Genomic DNA, 19,901 nt, shown 5'->3' with positions numbered 1-19,901 from the left:
TCCTTCAAGGCCACAAATATTGTAATTAAAGCACAAAGTTTTTGTTTTGTGTGTGGTTTGGGTGTGAATAAATGGTCAGGTAAGCACTTTTTTTCTCTGATTTTAATATCTGGCACGGATAATCTATGGTATTCGGGACAATTTTCCTTTAGTGGTTTACTTTAACATGTTAATGAGGTTTGGAGAGACTACCTGGGTTTTGTTTCAACGTGTGAAGAGGTTGCCCAGATTTTACACAGCAGTGGACTGGATGGGAGGATCCTATGATCAGATCAGGTGTGTGTTTCTGGCACTCAGGGCAGAGTCAGAACAGGCGGCTCCGGGTTCGGTAGTGGGGATGCTCAGCACAGTGTCAGCGAAAGGGACGCGGGTAGGGTTGGGCGGCAACCCCGCGGGGCAAAAAAGGGGTGTGGGAGAGCTGGCAAAGGGTGGACCAGGGACCGCTTTCCCGGGGAGTGAGCTCCCTGGCTGCCGCTGGGAGCTCAGGGCAGGCTCAGGCAGCTCCAAGGCGGCCCCGGAGGTGATAAAACTTGAGAAATAACTAGGAGGGGCCACTGAGCGTCTCCTTAGTCCAATCCAGTTTCAGGCGAGAGCATGCTTCTAGGCAAAGAAGCTTGAGAGAGGCCAGAACGACTTCTAGACAAGCTGCTGTGGAAAACCTCCTGTGCCCTGGCTCTTAGAGTCCTTACTTGGTGCCCGCCTGCGTCCTCCTGAGGCAGCACCGAACGATGGCGATGGCGATGGCGGTCCCTGAGCTCCGGGGCCTGCCGTACAGGGCACCATTCACGAAGTTCCTGCTGACCCTCTGGGTGAGCTTCTCGCGAGTGCTATAGAATGGGGACCTAGATGGGGAAGGGGAAAAGGTGGATCCTCCTTGGTCTCTGCCAGTGGCTCAGTATGGCTATAAGCAATGGGTTGAGTGTCTGTTCATTTCTTGCGTGGTTCAAGGTCGGTATGGAGGAATGAGAGGCGAAAAGTTATTTGAGGTGATTTCTGAATTAGGAGTTGTCCTCTAGCTTCTGCACACTGGTGTGAGTTGAAAGCAAGGAAGCTCTCTCTCTCTCTCTCTCTCTCTCTCTCTCTCTCTCTCTCTCTCTCTCTGTGTGTGTGTGTGTGTGTGTGTGTGTGTGTGTGTGTGTGTGTGTGTTTTGGGGGAGGGTATTTAGGAGCCTCGACTTAGTACAGGGTTAATGTGGTGAAACTCAAGTGACTTCCTTTCCCTGGATGTGTATTGAGCCCAGCGCTAAAGCTGTGTCTCTGGATGTTGTCTTGGGGCTGTCTCTGAGAAATGGTGTTCTCAGCTATGCCCCACTTAAAAGATTACTTTAAAGGCTGGCCAAGCTGCCATCCCCACGCCTGCTTGCTCACCTATGCCCTGTGTGCCAGAGAGCTTGGTGTGTGGGAAGGCTGCTGAAGGGTTGCACCGGAGGTCCATGAGGAGACAATGGGACTAGAGTCGCAGAATTGATAGGCTGACGGAAAGATGTGATTGGGGTTTTCAGCCGGGCTCTGTGGAGGCACTGCTCCTATGTAGAACGTATCATCGAATCTCCTGTGTTCTCCAAACCCAGAGACGAGCTTGTGATCTTCCTGGAAAAGACGTTAAGGACAGTTTTCTAGAGCCATGAAGAGCAGATGTGGAAAATTAGGAATTCTGACAACATGGCAACCTATAAAACTTCAGACCTGTCCAAGATAGCATGAGTGACACACACGAAATGGCTGAGGACATTACCACTTTGAGGCTCCAAAGACAGGCAAGAGGTTCAGGGAGCCAGAAGGTCCTATCTGACTAGGGAGTTGGTCCACTGTGCTATTCAGAACCTTGTTTATTTGAAAGTAGCTCAGACTAACCTGGAACTAGCTATGTAGCTAAGGATGGCTTTGCCCCCCTGATCCTCTGATGTCCACCTTCTCTGTCTGGCATTACACAGAGGAACCACCTTAGCTGGTTCTGGGTTAACTGGCAGGTGGTCCCAAGTTTATCCCCTCTTTAAATCAGACTGATATTCATGATCTGAAACACATCTGTGAGCCAGAAAAATTATAAATATGCCCAGTAATCTGCCCTGAAACACTAAGAGTTGGGGTTTTGAGTGACTGTAAATGAGACCCTCAAATGCTATATTCTTCCAGAATAGATACGTACAGATGAATGTCCAACATTTTCATTTAAAAATATGACGTTGGTATTTTACATTTTCATTGAGTAAGGAATTAGGAACTGAGAACAGACTCTGTGTTTTGTTCTCAGGACTTAGGTTATTAGTTGGGAGGTCAAAGAAGACAAGGCACTATTAGCAAGGGGACTGTGGATTGGGGTCCCCTTGTATCCAGGCTGGAAGGTGCATGCAAGTCAAAACAAGTGAATCAATGAAGCTCCATGGCGTGCTCTCTCAGGGTTATTAAAACGGGATGGCCGTGGGTATGGGGGATGTTTCTGACTTTTGCCTGCTTTGGGAACCCTTTTCTTCCTACGGGGTTGCCTTCTTTAGCCTTATATGAGTTGCATGCCCCGTCTTATTGTAACTTGATTGCTGTATTTAGTTGAGATCCCTGTGAGCCCTGCTCTTTTCTGAAGAGAAACAGGAGTGGATCTAAGGGAGAAGTGAGGTGAGGAGGGAGGGGAAACTGTGTTCAGGTTGTAATATATGAACAAAAGAAACAAAGAAACAAAGGGGTTGCCCAGAGTTTGAACTCAGACTCTGAAATCAGAGCCTGTACACAGATTGGTCGTTTGTCTCAACAGAGGCTTCCAGCTTACAAAACTGTTAAATTTCGTGACTGGCATTTTTTTTTTTTTTGACTCAGCAGCCTTTGAGCATAATATTAACAGGGGAATTTTAGAAACATCTTTAATTCCATAAAGGGTAATCATGGAACTTCAACGACAGTGTGACCTGCTTTATGGAGGACTTTTCAATGCAAGTCTAGCTCAAGTCAAGACTCTGCACCTCTCCAGCAGTCGTCTCCGCAGCTGTTGGCCTGTGGAGGAATCTTTCCAACTGTCAGGCTTCTGCATCGTTTCCCACCCAGACTCTGAACTACCCCCACCCCCACCCCAGTACAGCCAGGGAGGAGGAGGCAAATTAGGAAAACAAAACAAGAGAAAACCAACTATCTCACTACTAATGAAGGTTCTTAAGCATTACTTTTAGAGTGTCTTCCCCTTCTAAAGTGACAAGAGATTATCAGGAAACATCAGATGAACTGTTTTCTGCATGTCTCAGGTAATGGGATTATTAACCCTTACGTCTCGGGCTGTTCTCCACATTGAGTCTGTGTTTGAAGTCTCATTAGCTTCTGTAATTGATAAGTGGTATGTGTGTGGAGATAGTCTGCCATTTTCCTTAAAGGACTCCTTTTTTAGCACACCCCTCTGATTCTCTACTTTCCTTCCCTGGTGTGTATAAACGTATTTGCACCAGATGTTGATAAACATGCTTTCCATCTTCTTAGGTTATTTATTGACTCGTGAATGAAAGACGATTAAAACAAAGTAAGTAAAGGAAACACAGTTTTAGTTTAAAGCCTCGTTATATGGAAGCCAGAGTTTAAGTCAGGCATAGCAGCATGTGTCCTTAATGACAGCACCCTCTAGGCAGACTTGAGAAGATGGCTAGTCTACAAAGCCTGGTCTACACAGCAAACTTTAGGCCTCTGAGGCTGCATAGTCAGATTCTACACTCCAATAAAAGAAAGAAAAAAAAAACAGACTTTTAACATGTATGTAGACTGATTCATTTTCAGCTAGCCTTTTCCATGCTTTCCCAGTGAACCCCGGGCCTCATACTTGTTAATTGTCACGTTTTAAAAGAGATTGTTGATCGTCATCTTGAAATGACTGTGTCTCAGAGCAACTTTTGACAATGGAATAAATACAAGGCTATGCACATTTCTTAAGCCTGTTGTATTCTTCATACCCGATGTCCTCCATATAAGGCATCCCTGGAGACCTGTGGTTAGTCACACTTCTCACTGAACCTGAATTCCCGTCTTAAAAAGAGTTCTGTTGGAAGAAAATGTCTTAGAATCATCTAATTACTGTGACCGCAGAGTGGTAGGTCACAGCATTTATCCTTGAGGCAGTAAGAATTCGAATGCTAGTGTTTCTGTTCTGTAGAGGAGCAGTGTCCACAGGAGAAAGGAAAGGTTTAAACTTCAGTGTCAATCACTGGCTCGGCTCAGACAAGGCATTAGTCGCCATTTTCCTTCTGTGTCTCTGGCTAGGGAGTGCAGGCCTGTGGAACACACGCTGTACAGCTGAGCCACACCCAATCCCATTTGGTAGCTGCTTTTGTCTTCGGTAGGGAAAGGTGCATCGAGGAAGTCTATTTTCTGTGTTGCGCTCACAAAACGGAACTGTTCAAAAATGAAACAATTGCAGACAGCTTCTTTAGTCTCTATCGATCTGACATTATATCTTTAAATCAGAATTTAATGATATTTCTGAGAGTTGGACAATCACTTCACAAGTAAAAAATATATACTGTAAAAAAAAAACCAAAAAACAAATGTTTTAAGGATATTTAAACTCTTTTCCCAAATCAGATATTTGAGGTTACTCTTGAGATCACTTCTTTTAAAGGTTTTTCTTTAAATTCAAGTTGTCAATCAATTAATCGATTTTATAAGTAACTTTTTTTGTATGTTGTACTTTAAAATGTATTACCTTCCTTCCTTCCCTCCCGTTTCTTCCTCTTTCCTTTCACCACATGTGCTCTGGACACTGAATTCCAGTAGTCCAGCGTGGAGGGACCCAAACACTCTGTTCTCCTTCACCTTGGGCAGACTAGTAAGAATAGAGTTCTCTCAGAATTATACAGAATGGACACAGAACAGAATTCTGAGAAAAGACGTGGACTCTGCTTAGCCCTGTTAATGAGGACCCTGTGAAGAGAGAAAATAGTCTGACATCATCATAGACATCATGTATGGGAAACTATGAAATACATAGCAACCAGCAAAACCCACAGTGTAGCTAAAAGCTATGTCTCAAGAAGGATTGCCTTGCCCTAAAAGGCATCGTTAAGTTACTTGAGGTCTTTGTGACTGTTTTCAATATAGGTACCTATAGCTATTGGCTTCTTTCCTGCTATTGCTTTAATTTTATACAAAATATCTAGCATGTTGTATTTTTATTTTCATTCCATCCTAGAGATTTTAAATTTACCTTCTTAATTCCTAATATGGCTAATTCCTTGCTCAGTAGAACGTTGTCCAGTCTCCATAAACCTCGGTGTGTTTCATGGATGCTCCACGGATGCTCTGCTGAGAAGAATGTGCGTTCTGAAGTGCTTGCATAGCATGTTCTGTGGGTGTCTGTTAGGGCCATTTAATGTCATGCCATTCAACTCAGTTACTTCTGTTTATTTTCCAAGAGATGACTTTTCTATTGTTATGCCAGTGTTTGATGCATCTATGTTTAGAATAAAATCTCCTCTTCATAGATTTTTTTTTTTTTAAAAAAAAGGATTGCCTCAGGAAAGGGGGAAATCGATCATTGCTCTTTAATGGGCTAATGATGTGTTGTTAGCAGAATAAAACTGTACCATTTCAAAATAAGCGAAGTGGCCAGTGTAAATGTATTATTTAAAGGAATGCTTAACAATTTTGTTACATGAGAATGGACTTTCTTAACTTAATGAAATTATACTTAATAAAAATGAATTGGGGTAGGAGAGATATAGCTTGATGGTTAAGAGCATGTACTGCTGTTGCAGAGGATCCAAATAAGGTTTCTAGGGACCATTTTTCCTGATTTGCAATTAACTGTCTTGTTCTAGAAAATCTGATGACCTCTTCTGGGCTCCATGGGAATTTACACACACACACACACACACACACACACACACACACACACACACGCACGCACACACACACATACAGACACACATTTATACAACTAATTTTTAAAAGTTTAAAAAGAAAATAATGAATGGTTGAATGTAGTGAATAAAAGTTAAAAAGCCTCATAAGTTACAGTAAAATGGTGAACATTCTCTCTAGGCTTAGAAACAAAGACACTCGATTACTGGAGTTGTTTCTTTTGCATGTTCTACTGGAAGCCCAAATAAACATAAGATATATAAAGAAAATGGTAGTAGGGGCACGGGAAGGAGTGAAAGGGAATAATTCCAATGGATGTTGTTCCAGACATAGGACCAGCTTTGCGGAGGATCAGGCAACCACAGTATTGTAACTAAAGTCAGCAAGTTCCTTCCATATAGGTTGACAACAGACAGATAATGCAGATGAAGAAGAATCCTATTTTCGGTGGTAGTGTCATTGATGTCTGTAAAATTATCCTAGCTAGATGACGTGGTGCTTCTCACCTGCAATCTCAGGACACTGGGTATAGAGAGGGAAGATCATTCTGGGTTACAAAGTGGATTCCAGGCTAATTGGAGCTACAAGAAACTTCATTTCAAATGGCAAAAGGTAGTAAATAAAGACAACAACAACACGAGCAACAACAACCCCTACAAACCCTGAAAGAACTTCCCAGCAAACTCCGGATGCTTCTTCAAATGGCGTAGTATAACTCACAGACTAATGGGAGCACTGTGACCATCGTGCTTAGGAGTCCTACCATGGGAAAGTCTTTTAAAATTATAAGAGAAGTTTCATTTAAAGTTTATGAAACATGGTCTGCTGATCCTAAAGGTCCTTCGAAAGAGTTGGAAGCTAAAACTGCTTTCTTTAAAGGAAGGTGGTAAAGGTTCCGGGGCTTCCATCACAGATACCAAAGTTGGATATGAAGCTGTACTGACTAAAATGGTAGGGCAGTGGAGGGGAGATGGATGTGTGTGGAGAGAGCCCGGCAGAAAGCCGAGAAGGGTCTGCATGTAGGGTTAGTACACAGTTGGCTTAGTGTCATGTAACACCATGAGCTGAGAAGGGAGAGTCATTGGGAAGGCGCCATCTGTGCCAGTCTCTGCAGCAGGAGATGAGGATATACCCCACATAGATGGAGGCTTGTAAGTTAGAAGTGGTTTGTACAATTTTAGGAGAAAATGTTGTATACATGCTTATGACAGATTAGGAGCTTAATAGCTCCTAATCGCTAATGGTCATGTTAAGCCTAAACCAGAAGGAATTATTAATGTAATTGTTTGCAAATGCAAGAGAAATAACAAAATTGTTTATCTTAAAACTGTAAGCATTTATATCAGAAAATGCCAGAAACTGTGTCAAATAGTACTCTTGCAGCTAAGAAAACCCACAATTAAAAAGCACTAAACCAAGCTGAGTGGACTACCGCATGGCTTTAGTTCCAGCATTGTGGAAGCAGAGGCCGGTCCATCTCTGTTAGTGTGAAGAGAATCTTGTCAACAGTGAATTTCAGGGCAGCCAGGGCTGCAAAGTAAACGCCTTGAGCAGTATTGAAGAGGAAGAGGAGAACTGAGTGCTGCAATACAAGGCAAATGGCGCCCTAGGTGAAAAATAAATCTTAGGATGCAAATGAGACAGTCATCAGATTAATATGTTAAAAAGGAACCAAAAGGATTGTAAGAAAGTCTGAGGCATGCACATCAGTGTTCCAGCTCCACAAACAGGAAGGCTTGGAAAGAATTCACCAATGGCCAGTGAGACGTAAGGATGTTCTAAGAGCACAGTGCTTTGTCTGACGGGATCATATTTACATGTTTTAATCCCTGACACCTTTAAGGGATGCTCAGCTTATTGTCTTAGAACAGAAAACTGAAACCAATATAAATAACCATGAATATAGAGGAATGATAAAATTATATTAAAAATGTCAATGTTAGAATGCGGCTTTTGATCTTTTATGTCTATACACACTGTTACATTAACACGAGTTAACTCTTAAATCTGTATACTGGCCTATTTGATTACATTAGGGCAGAAAATCCCTCCTCATGGTTATTTCAATATTTTCTCTAGGTTGTGTATATGAGTTGGCTGATCTGAAAGAGGTAGAGATGGAAGTGTAGAAAGATGACAAGAACAATGGTGTAACTTGTTTTATTTCTAACAGACTTGCTGTGGTCTTGTCTGAAACAAAACTGCATGCTCTGAAGCTCACAATTCAGAGAATTTCAGAAAATGTAGAGTATACAGTGATGACCATGTTTTAGCTCTGGAGCATTTCCACAACTTTGCCAAGAAGCCTTGAGCTCATTTCTAGTCACTTCCTCTTTCTTCCCGCTGTGTAGGCAATCAGCACTCTCTCAGTCTCTCTACATAGTTGCCTCTTGGGAATACTGCTTAGAATGAAATCATATATAAACACTGCCTCTACTGTATCTGATGGGTGTAATGTTGATGGGTTTATCCATGTTTTAGATCAGATCGAGTCTGTTTATTTAGATAGCAGAAGATGAAGAATCTTTGTGATCAGCAGAGCATGTTACATAAACTTTGAGTGAAACGTCACTTATTGCATGGGGGCTTTGTGGATCAAATCCTCCTTCACCATTATCAGGGTACCATAAAATTAACAGTTGTAGATATGATGGTGAATGAGCTCGGTTAAGGTTCCTTCCAACCAGATCTGTGGTTTTCAACCTTCTAAATGTTGTGACTTTTTAATACACTTCCTCATGTTGCGGTGACCCCAACCATAAAATTATTTTTGTTGTTACTCCATAGCTGTAGTTTGGTTACTGTTACTAATTGTAATGCAAATATCTGTATTTTCTTATGGTTTTGGGGACCCCTGTGAAAGGTTATTTCAACCCTCCAAACAGGTCTGATCTTGTATTTCTTTGGCAAATGTATTCCAAAGTGCGCTCTCTCTCTCTCTCTCTCTCTCTCTCTCTCTCTCTCTCTCTCTCTCTCTCTCCTCTATTGCTAGTTTATAGGAATGCAACCTACTTATAGTATTTGTTTATTTGGTGTGTGCATACGTGTATGTGTGTGTGTAGCATGGTATGTTTGTGAAGGTCAACGAAAATGTTGATGGGTGTCAGTTCTCTCCTCTCACCAAGTGGGTTGTGGGTATTGAACTCAGATCTTCAGCTTTGGTGGCCTGCATGTTGGTGGTTCGGACACCCACTGAGCTGTCTTGGTGACCCAAGCCACCCACTTTTGTATGTACATTTTATTTTCTACATCCTTTCTTAACTCATTTGCTTGTTTTGTTGCTAGAGCGAAAATTGTGTAATCCTTGTTTTTGTATATATACATGAATTTTGTATATATTTCTATGAATTCAGTTTTATTTCTTCTTTTCTAATCAATTCGTATATCTACATCAATTAATTTTCTTGTGTAAGTGCCCAGGTTAGACGCTCTGATAGAAGTGGCAGGGGCAGGTATGATTGTCTTATTTCCAATAACCGAGAAGAATATTTAGTCTTCCTCACTTGCTGAAGTTAGTTGTCAGTTGAACACAGACACTCTTTGTTAAGCCCACGCTAGTCTGTCACCAAAACACTGAGGCCGTTTTTATAAATTGCAGGTAGGAGCTTGTCAGTTGCCTGTTCTTCATGTACTGAAATGGTCCTGTAATTTCTTTCCTATTCTAAGATGAACTAATGTGACATTTAAAATTTTCTAGGTCTTCAGTTTTGTTGGTGAAGCCTGTAAAGATGTGACCTTTTATGTACCTTCAACACTAGAGGCAGACAAGATCATCGGAAGAGGTGAGAACTTCCTGAACATCCTCTTTGAAACAGACTTATAATGTTCTTAGTTTGCCAGGAGTGAACGTGGGGTGTCTAGGCACCCTGCAGCTGGTCCTGGAAATAGAGACAATTCAGTAGTATTTCAAATATACATTTTGTCTTGTAGCTGTTGAATTAAGTGCTTAATTTTACTGTGAGTTTTCAAGCCCTGATTTTGTAGTCATTAATCTTTTAACACTTTAAAAATATCATACTTTTAGTATCCTGGGGTTTGGATATTGCAGAAGTATAGATGTGTATTAAAGAGAAACACATTGATATTCTTTTACTTTAAACCTAGGTTTAGTTTATGTTTGTGTGTTTGCACACTTGTGCTGTGGTGCGTGTGAGTGTGTGTGTGTGTATGTGTGTAGATCAGAAGACAACCTGTGGAATTTTGTTATTTCCTTTCACTCGGTGAGCACCAGGGATCAAACTCATGGTGTCGGTCTTGGTTGCAAGCATCTTTACTCACTAAGTCATCTTGATTGCCCGGAGAAGTATTATACCATTATCAGAAGCAAAACAATGCCTTCTCCTAGGAACTGTAAATAGTCAGCAATTTTAAATTGGAGACCTGAGAACCTGCCTGAATTTTACTTTCTTCTAGCAACTGAATAACTTTGCATATATATGGTGTGAAGAAATTAGAGGAAACCACTATGATTTAAAAAAAATACTTGTCCAAGATATATTGTCTTTTCAATTTCTGACAAAACTGTCTCAGCTAATTTCATCAAGTTAATTTCACTTTTTCTACTGTGGGAAACAAGAAAAGAAAGAGATAAGGAAAGATATGGTGTTCCTGGAAGAATAAGCCAGAAGGAATCATTCAGTTGAAAATATAAAGAGGAGAGAAATATATTGTTAGAGCCCTTTAAATGTTCACTGCCTTCTGGTAAACCATTAATCATTTTGTTAAGCCCACCCACCCGTAACAGATTTTAGCTAAAGCAAAGATATACAGAAAGCAAAGGAGACCTTAGGTGAGGTCATTGTTTGAGCATCATAAGTTTGGTTTCCATAAAGGCAAATGGAGAATGGGATGGGAAAAAATTGATCTTTGATACTTAAATATCATTACCTTTTATTAAGAGGCAAAATTCCCAGATAGGGAAGATGCCACATATGTTCCTCTAGAGGGCCACAGAAGTTGTGTTTGTGGGAATGGAATGTTTGAAAAGCACTATGGGAAGAATTCAGAGACCAGTTTTTCTTACTTGACTGTCAGCTCATATGTTCCTTTGATCTCTATGCATCTATGTGTATCCTCTGACTAAAAGGCAGGTGCATCTTGAGACATTCTCAGTGTATTGTTGAGGAAAGTTTCACTGTGTTTACTCAGGTGCATGTGAGGGCGTGTGTCTCACCTTTGTCATGAGAGTCATTTGTCCACCTCTTTAGTGGAAGATCATTTTCCTAAGCCTACTAGCAGCATACTAATTTTTAAAACAACTTGTTCAATAGAAATATACAGTCAAGAACAATTTAATTAAAATAAAATTGCTATTTTTAAGAATGAAAGAGGACTATTAAGGCATTCCTCAAGTGCAAAGTACTTGGTTTTTATGATGGTGAACATTATTTTAACATATATGTTTTCTTTATGCATACATCTCCACCTGCAACTGGAAAATTTTTGCTGGCAGTTAGTTTGAAGGAGTGTCTCAGCTCGGCTGATGGTATCATGCCAAGCGATCCTGACTTCAGAGTTCTAGATGACGGGTCAGTTTATCCTACCAGAGCTGTTGTGTTGTCTGATGAGAAAAGATCATTTACCATTCAGCTTTCTGATTCAAAGATGCGGAAACAGAAAGAGATCACTGTAATCCTGGAGCGCCAGAAGGAGGTATGCAAAGCACATTGGACATTCTCAAGCATGGGGAGTCTTTCCAGCAAAATTCTTTTCTTAAAAATAGCAAAGTGGAGCAGTAGAGAAATAGCATCTTTCTCTTCCCCTCCCCTCTCCTCCCATCCTCTTCCCCTTTCTGTCCCCTCTCCTCCCTATCCCCGCCTTTTTTCTTTTTTCTGGGAGCTGGGGACTGAACCCACGGCTTTGCACTTGCTAGGCAAGCTCTCTACCAATTAGCTAAATCCCCAACCTCCCTTCCTCTTCTCTTGTCCTGTTTTGTCCCTATTATTTTTCTTCCCTTCTCCCTCCGTTTTCTTGCTTCACTTGGTCTTTCATTTCTTAATCTTTCTCAATAGCAGTCAAATGCTGGCTTTGGTTTCTCTGGTGTCAAATGTAAATGATATCCCCCATCTGCGAAGCTTTTGTCTGGTTTGGTTTCTAGCTAGTGACAGTTGTGTTCCTGTATGGGACCTATTTATCACAGCCTTTAGAATTTTTATTAGTGCAAACACACACTCATGAGAAACAGCATTATGAATGTAGTCCCAAAATGGTGCAAGATTTCAATTGGCCTATATCTAATCTATGCAAATGAGCTAGTGGTAAGGCTAATTAAATGACTGCTTGACACTTTATTGAATGTTTAATAAAATAGTCATTAATAATGATCATGAAAATAAAGGTCTCCTTTTGCTACAACATGATATAAAATAGTCATTTCTAGAACATCTGGTGGAACTTTTTGCAGTGATAGAAACATTCTAGAGTGTTCTGTAATCTCTAGTGTCTGGTACACTGATGCAATGTTAATGGCTATGATGTTTAGCATGTAGCTAGCGCAATAAAAGGATAGATGTTTCTATTTAAATTAATTTTAGTTAACATAAAAGATCAGATGCCTGGCGGTAGGTAGTGGTTACTCTATAGGATGAAGTGTGTACATGGAAAATGAGGGATGTGCATTTTCTTCTGTGGTTCAGATGACTGTATTGTTTTATTTTCTCCTTTAAATTCAGGTAATGATGAAAAGACACACTAATGAAACTGTCCTCAGAAGAGCCAAGAGGAGATGGGCACCCATTCCGTGTTCAATGCAAGAAAATTCCTTGGGTCCCTTCCCATTGTTTCTTCAACAGGTAGTTTTTTTTCCTTCTGATTGTGGTCCTTCTGAGTGGAGAGTCTGTTTTATTCAGCTTTAGTAAATGTTTAAGCATTAAGAAAATAAGAAGACATGACTAAAGTTATTCATAAAATATAAAAGAATAAAGTAAGAAAACAACTGAAGTGCTAATGGTGTAAGAAACCTACTGGCTTCACATGGTTCTATTTCATTCATTTGGGAGATGGTTACCAGACACCTATATCATCTACTACCTAGTGTAGACAGTGCCATGTGCACTGGACCTAAAAAGAAATCAAGTCCTGGTATAACTACAATTCACTATAATTCTAGAAAGTACCAGCTTTAGCAAGGGGGATTAGCTCAGTCTTGTCCTGTGAAAGCATTCTCCAGAAAATCGGATTTAGTGTGTGAAGACAGCACCAAGAGCTCAAGGGGTATGAGGTCTCAATATGTGTCCCAGGCTGGTCTTAATCACATGATCCTCCTTCCTGAGTTCCATATATGTTAGCACTGCCGGCTTAGCTTGACCACCTTTTTATAGTTAAAATGGCTTATTCCTATGTTAAAAGTGTGAATGTGTGCTTCAACTTCTAGAGCACAACCTAATCTTCATGGATATTGATTATTTTGTTTACATGATGTATCACAACATAATGATTTATATTATTATTTTATTAGTATATTTGATCATTATATTATTTTTATTGTTCATATCATTTTTGTGTATGTCCCATTGACTGGACCTCATGTAGCCATTCCTAGCTGCAAGTGAGAGAGAGCTGTACCCTGCTTCCCAGCTTTGTAGGCTCAGCTATAAGGAAAAAGGCAGGATAGGGTCTATCAGATGGATCAGTGGTAAAGGCGCTTGCCACGGACGAAGCCTGGTGTTTGAGTCCTATCCCTGCGATCCACATTGTGAAAGGAGAGAGTTAACTTCGGTGTGTTATTCTCCAGCTTCCATATGTGTTCCATGGCCTTACTCTGAACAACTCTAAGTTACATTGCTCTTTTCTACTGAAATGTTGTTAAGATGAAACATGTAAAATACATACAAACATACATTCATACATACCCATACCTGATACATACATATAAAACATTAAGTGTATACCTCTGTGTATTTCTCTTTCAGGTTCAGTCTGATTCAGCTCAGAACTACAATATCTTCTACTCAATAAGCGGGCGTGGAGTTGACCAAGAACCACTGAATTTGTTTTTCATTGAGAGAGACACTGGGAATCTTTATTGTACTCGGCCTGTGGATCGTGAAGAATATGATGTTTTTGATGTAGGTGTTTGGCTGATAAATATGGCTCTATATTAATGAACTGTCTGTCTTCTGAGTCCTCGCCTCCTCTTTTTTTCCTGCATTCTGTTCTTAGAGGGCATCTTAAAGTCTAAGGAGAATAGCGTGCACTGTGTGTTGGAATGCTTGACAGACCTTTATGTCAAGTTATGTTATGTTAAGTTAGGCAATTCTGAAATGAGACAAAGACATTCAATTGTATTTGAACATAAAACTCAGAACAGTTTTAGGAGTTTGGGTTAACTTGCCAGACACTTTCTCTGGTCACTACACATTTTCAGTTCTTCAGGACGGGTCCACAGGTGATCTTCCTCCACTCCTCTAGCTTGATTTTTTGCCTCCCCCCCAACCCCCCGCATATGTCATTCTCTGATTATGTCTGATAGCTAAAGGAATAAATACGGGAAGCCAAGACCACATAAGTGTACAGTTGGTGGGGAACCAGGTTTAGATGGTTTCCATTATAGAAGAGCATGTGCTCTGCTGTCCTGAGCCAAGCTTGAGGCTCAGCAAGAAGACTGCCCACTGGAAAGAAGGGGTCTGTTTCTAGAAGACGAAAGAGATGCTGAGGAACCAACCTGACTGGTGTCCTCACATGGCATTCTTTGCCTTTGCTTAAAGATTGTTCAACCTGGTGTGATTACACACTGAGCAGAAAGAAATTCTGTCTGGTGTTACATTTCCTTTGATTAATGAGCAGGGAGGGTATTAGTAAATGTGTTTTGGAATAAGAACTATTTAAATCCACAGTCTATGAAGCATACAATAAGAGTCCCAAAATGACAAGACTGAGAGGTTTTACTTTATATATCATGTAGAAGGATTTTTTTTCCCTACGGCCATGGGATGACCATTCCCCAATGAAACTTACTGATGTCAGATACTAAAGACTATAATCTGAGTCCCAAAAACAACCAGTGCCCCCTAATAATGCATATGGAAATTCATCTCCAACTTTCCTACATTCCAACCTGTTCTTTATCTCAAGTAGAGCGGTTTTCTCCCAGTACTAAACACCAGTTGCTGTAAGGCTCTCAGTGTGGAGCAGTGATGAGGTAGCTGACTCCTGAAGGACTTGAGGTAGCTGACTGCTGAAGGACTTGAGGTAGCTGACTGCTGAAGGACTCGAGGTAGCTGACTTCTGAAGGACTTGAGGTAGCTGACTCCTGAAAGACTTGAGGTAGCTGACTCCTGAAGGACTTGAGGTAGCTGACTGCTGAAGGACTTGAGGTAGCTGACTGCTGAAGGACTTGAGGTAGCTGACTGCTGAAGGACTTGAGGTAGCTGACTCCTGAAGGACTTGAGGTAGCTGACTCCTGAAGGACTTGAGGTAGCTGACTCCTGAAGGACTTGAGGTAGCTGACTCCTGAAGGACTTGCAGGGAAGGTTATGGGGCGTCTCATCTCCCCTGTGCCGTGCTGTTGACTGATGTTGCTTTTCTCTCTCCCACAGTTGATTGCCTATGCATCCACTGCAGATGGCTACTCAGCAGATTTACCTCTCCCCCTGCCCATCAAAGTAGAGGATGAAAATGACAATTACCCTCTTTTTACAGAAGCAATTTACAATTTTGAAGTTCCAGAAAGCAGTAGACTTGGTAAGGTTGTTTCTATTTTTGTGTATAATTTTGAGACAATGGGAGTTTTATTGTTTGTTTTTGTTTGCATTTGTGTGTGTTTGTTCGTGTGTGTGTGTGTGTAGACTAGAGTACAATTTCCACTGTCATCTTCAAGTCCCAAGACTCTATCAACAAACCTCACTCACACAGTTGGGGATTTTGTGTTCATGGCCCGTCTATCATGGGGCACACAGATCCAGAATTTACTTATCAGAAGACACTAATCAATTCCCATCTATTGTAATCAGCAAATCTCTTACAAGGGACTACAGGAACTTCTGCCACGTTTAGTATGACACCAATTGCCCATCATGAGATGTAGCTATTAGTCAGGATTTGCACGCTGTTTGTAATTTGCATTTCACTTTATTTTCTCATGGTGTGACTTTACCATATCCTGTTTCTCCAGAGAAGAATCACAAGGTAGAATGAACAGTAAAAACACATGTAATTTAGATATTTCAGCGAGGCTGTGGAGAAGTGTTACATGACACAGGCTGAGGATATAGCTTTTTTTTTTTTTTTTTTGGTTCTTTTTTTCGGAGCTGGGGACCGAACCCAGGGCCTTGCGCTTCCTAGGCAAGCGCTCTACCACTGAGCTAAATCCCAAACCCCTGAGGATATAGCTTTTAAGTTAGTTTTAAATTTCTATTTTTTGAACTACTCCATTACATATAATTTAGAAAAATTTAGACCACACAGACTCCATTGCTTGTTTCTGAGAATTGAACATACATACATACATACATGCATACATGTATATCCATATATGTATACACACAGACAGGCAGACACACGGATACACACACACCACCACCATTACCACCACCACCACCACCAAGGTGAGATGGGGCTCTGGCATGAAAGATGGCTAATATGTTTTTCTGCTAAGATTTCTGGTCATTGCTTATATCCCTACTGTGCTATACCTGCATTTCCTTATTCTGCATTTTCTTATTAAGTCTCTCGGAGGGGCAGTGCCACTTGCTCTGAGTTCTCTCACTTGTCAGTGTGTCAGAGGAACCATTCTGTTCTCAGCTCCATGATTCTATGGCCCTGTCACACTTTTCTGGTTTCTAAGAGGGATAATTGGTTTCAGTTTCCCCTTGAGAACCAGGAGAAAACACTTAGATTTTCATTAGCTTGTTTGAAGCACAGCCTCCTACCTTAGGTTCAGATCTATTAATGTTGGGAGGATCTTAAAGGAAAATAAATCAAAAGAGATGAAGTCAGAGTAGACATAGCAAGGAAGTGAGCGAGAAAGAGACAAAATAAGTATGTGCAAATGACGGGGGGATGAAAGAAAGAGGGAACTAAAAAGAATCACCCTGGGGGCATACGATAAAGCTCAGCAGAGGAAGGGGCTTGCGGCTAAGCCTGATCGCCTGAGTTGATTCCCAGGATCTCTAGGGTAGAAGCTGATTCCTGAAAATCATCCTCTAGCTTCTACATGTGTGATCTGACAGGTCCCCCAATAAACAAATAAACTAAATTTTAAAAATCAATTTGTTCATTTACATAACTATACTGAGTCTTAATGTATATATTAATTGAAAGCCTAATAAAAATTGAATTAATTTAAGACAAATGGTTTTTGCTTCTAGCTGGCTTACTGTTGCCGTATGTGAGAATACATAATCATATATTATAATTTTAACTTCGTTTTTGAAGTGGGTCGTGCTCTACAGCCCAAGTTGATCTCAAATTCCTATTTCTCCTGCCTCAATCTTTTAGTGCTGAGAATATAACCACAGTCCACACCCTGTTCTGGAATTACTATTGATTGACATTTAGGTTTTCATAATTTACCAGCAAATATTTTAATCTGTGACTTTCAATGCCAGAGTGTTTGGATTCTTCCTAGGAGTCTTTTTCCTGAGTCAAAACTTGTGATTTACTTGTCAAGAATCACATTTCAAATTAGGCTCCTCCTGTCATGTGTCAGGTTGAAAAGTATATACAGCAAACCCATCGTGCTGTTCTGGACGTTCACATTTGCTCTGTAAACGCATAGGTACCGTGGTGGGAACGGTGTGTGCTACGGACAAAGATGAACCCGATACGATGCACACGCGCCTCAAGTACAGCATCTTGGAGCAGAGTCCGCCGTCCCCAGGGCTCTTTTCTGTGCACCCTGACACCGGCGTCATCACCACTGTCTCTCACTACATGGACAGAGAGGTAGTGTGCAAACTGCAGAAAGTCGTTTCACTGTGGGTTTAAGCCCCTTCCCACTTACTGTAACTCGCTATTCTCTTACTCTATTTGAAGTACACGAGAATTAGAATTCCTGGGACGCTTCCGGTTTTTAAATATTTCTATTTCTGTATGAAAGAAACCCTACGGAATAGGAATACAGTTTAATTGGTGCTTGTACGGAAGGGTACAATGTATTTCTTAGGAAAATGACTGTGTGTTATTTCTTTCCCTTTTAGCGGGTAAGGCTAGTTGGTTCCAGAGTAGTAAAGGCTCAGTCGCCATGAAGGACAAAAGGGTTTAACTTTTTTGTCCTTACACCTATTCAGTTAGTCTAGCTGTGTGCAGTTTTTACAAAGGGAAGTATTAGTTGGGATAGAGTTAAATTAATTAGTAATAGTATACAGCCATGTGTGTGGTGATTGTACTCAGTTTCTTCATTTGAATGTTACTTGGTGTTTAATCTTATTTACTCGATTGATTAGGAAGGTTTAATACATATCCAATCGATATGTGAGAAGTATGATGGTTAGAGAAATTGATTGACTGGCCCAAGTCAAATTATTTTAAGAAGTCTTCGGTCTTTGGTTGTTAATATTTTGTTTGTTCGGTCAGCTTATTTAACTCAGAGTCAAGTATTATTAACTGAAGAAGATGAACCATATATATATTCAAAGTAACTTCATTGGGACACTTCCCCTATCCCCACTACAGCTAGAATAGAGTGACTGCTATGACAAGGACAAACGCTATGGAAAAAAAATCAGTGGATTGCAACTCCAAAGGGAAGAAGAAAGAATGTGGGAATCTAGAGAAAGGACTACAAATTAGTAGAAAAGTTTTAGTTACCATTATTTAATTTTTTGTAGCATTGGTAGAACATGGAAAATAATAACAGTATTAGTTGCTCTCCTATTCTTGTAACAAAATACCTGATAAAATCAGTGTAAGGAATAAAGGGTTTATTTTGGCCCCTATTCAAGGGTGTGTAGTCCATTGGCACAGGGAAACCATGATGGCAGGCCCACAGGCCGCTGGTCACAATTGTGCTCTCGGCGGGAAGAGACGGATGAATTCCACTTGCTAGCTCATCTTCTCTTCTCCTTGTTATAAATTCCAAAACCTAGCCTGTGGAGCTGCCCACATTTTGGTTGGCTCTTTCCATCTCAGTCCTGACCACACACTGACCTACCTGAATGATTGTTTCCATGTTGATTCTAAATCCCGTCAGGTTGACAATGGAGATTAATCATCACAGCCACAATGAGAAAGTGTAAGGAATAATATGGATTTTTTTATACCTTTCTAATATATAAAATGGATGCGGTAATTAATTGAAAGCAAGGTTCTCCCCCATTCTGCAGATTAAGAGAGATGATACTAACCAATATGAAATAATTAAAGATTACAAGATGTGGTTTTCTTTCTTCCTTTGTTTCTTCCTTCCTCGTTCTGGGCTTTCAATGATGGCTGGTGGCAGAAGGCTACCTGCCTAGCTCGCCCCCGTACGTCATATTCAATCACATCTTATTTTCTTAAGTGGATACTTGGTTATCAGTCGTACCCTACTCTCATTGCCAAGTACATTTCATCTCCATTTCTCTTTTGCCTTTGTTTCTGCTGCTTAGGTTTGAACCACCTGTATAGTGTGGGGGTTCACTACCTGTTAGTCGTGATGCCCAGTTTGCTTACTCTAGAGCAGTCATTATCGACCTGTGGGTTGCAACCCCTTGACAAACCCAAAAATATTTCTATAATGACTCATAACAGTGGCAAAATCACAGTTATGAAGTAGCAATGAAAAAGGCTTTATGATTGAGTATTACCACATAATGAGCTGTATTAAAGAGTCAGAGCATTAAGAAGGTTGAGAACCGCTGTTCTAGATGATGCTTACATTTGCTGAAGAGTATTATAAAACTTAAATGTCATTACTTCGTTGTCTATCTCTGGCTTTCCTGTTTCCTGTTTGGACATGTCTAAATTCTCAGTATGTCTTTTCCAAATTACCTTTACCTACAAAATTTTAAGAGTATACCTAAATATATAAATTAATAAAAACAAACAAAAGAATGTGAAGAACATGGTTGGAGAGATGGTTCAGTGGTTAAGAGCACTGACTCCTCTTCCAGAGGTTCTGAGTTCAAATCCCAGCAACCACATGGTGGCTCACG

General features: G+C 40.6%; 1 protein-coding gene across 2 annotated transcripts in view; it reads left to right on the top strand.

The window, feature by feature from the left end:
• Positions 1-300: 300 nt before the first annotated feature.
• Dsc3 (desmocollin 3) overlaps positions 301-19,901 on the top strand; it is a 36,690-nt gene continuing 17,089 nt past the window's right edge. The window contains exons 1-7 of one of the 2 annotated variants that reach the window (XM_087593009.1): positions 301-809; positions 9,527-9,611; positions 11,282-11,481; positions 12,501-12,620; positions 13,740-13,895; positions 15,366-15,510; positions 17,546-17,712. In XM_087593009.1, coding sequence (XP_087449135.1) covers positions 729-809; positions 9,527-9,611; positions 11,282-11,481; positions 12,501-12,620; positions 13,740-13,895; positions 15,366-15,510; positions 17,546-17,712 — 954 coding nt within the window. In that variant the 5' untranslated portion in view covers positions 301-728. 2 annotated transcript variants of the gene reach the window in all.

The sequence above is a fragment of the Rattus norvegicus genome, chromosome 18 (genome assembly GCF_021556685.1).
Source record: "Rattus norvegicus strain SHRSP/BbbUtx chromosome 18, alternate assembly SHRSP_T2T, whole genome shotgun sequence".
NCBI lineage: Eukaryota > Metazoa > Chordata > Mammalia > Rodentia > Muridae > Rattus > Rattus norvegicus.
This window is presented reverse-complemented; position numbering and strand designations above follow the sequence as displayed.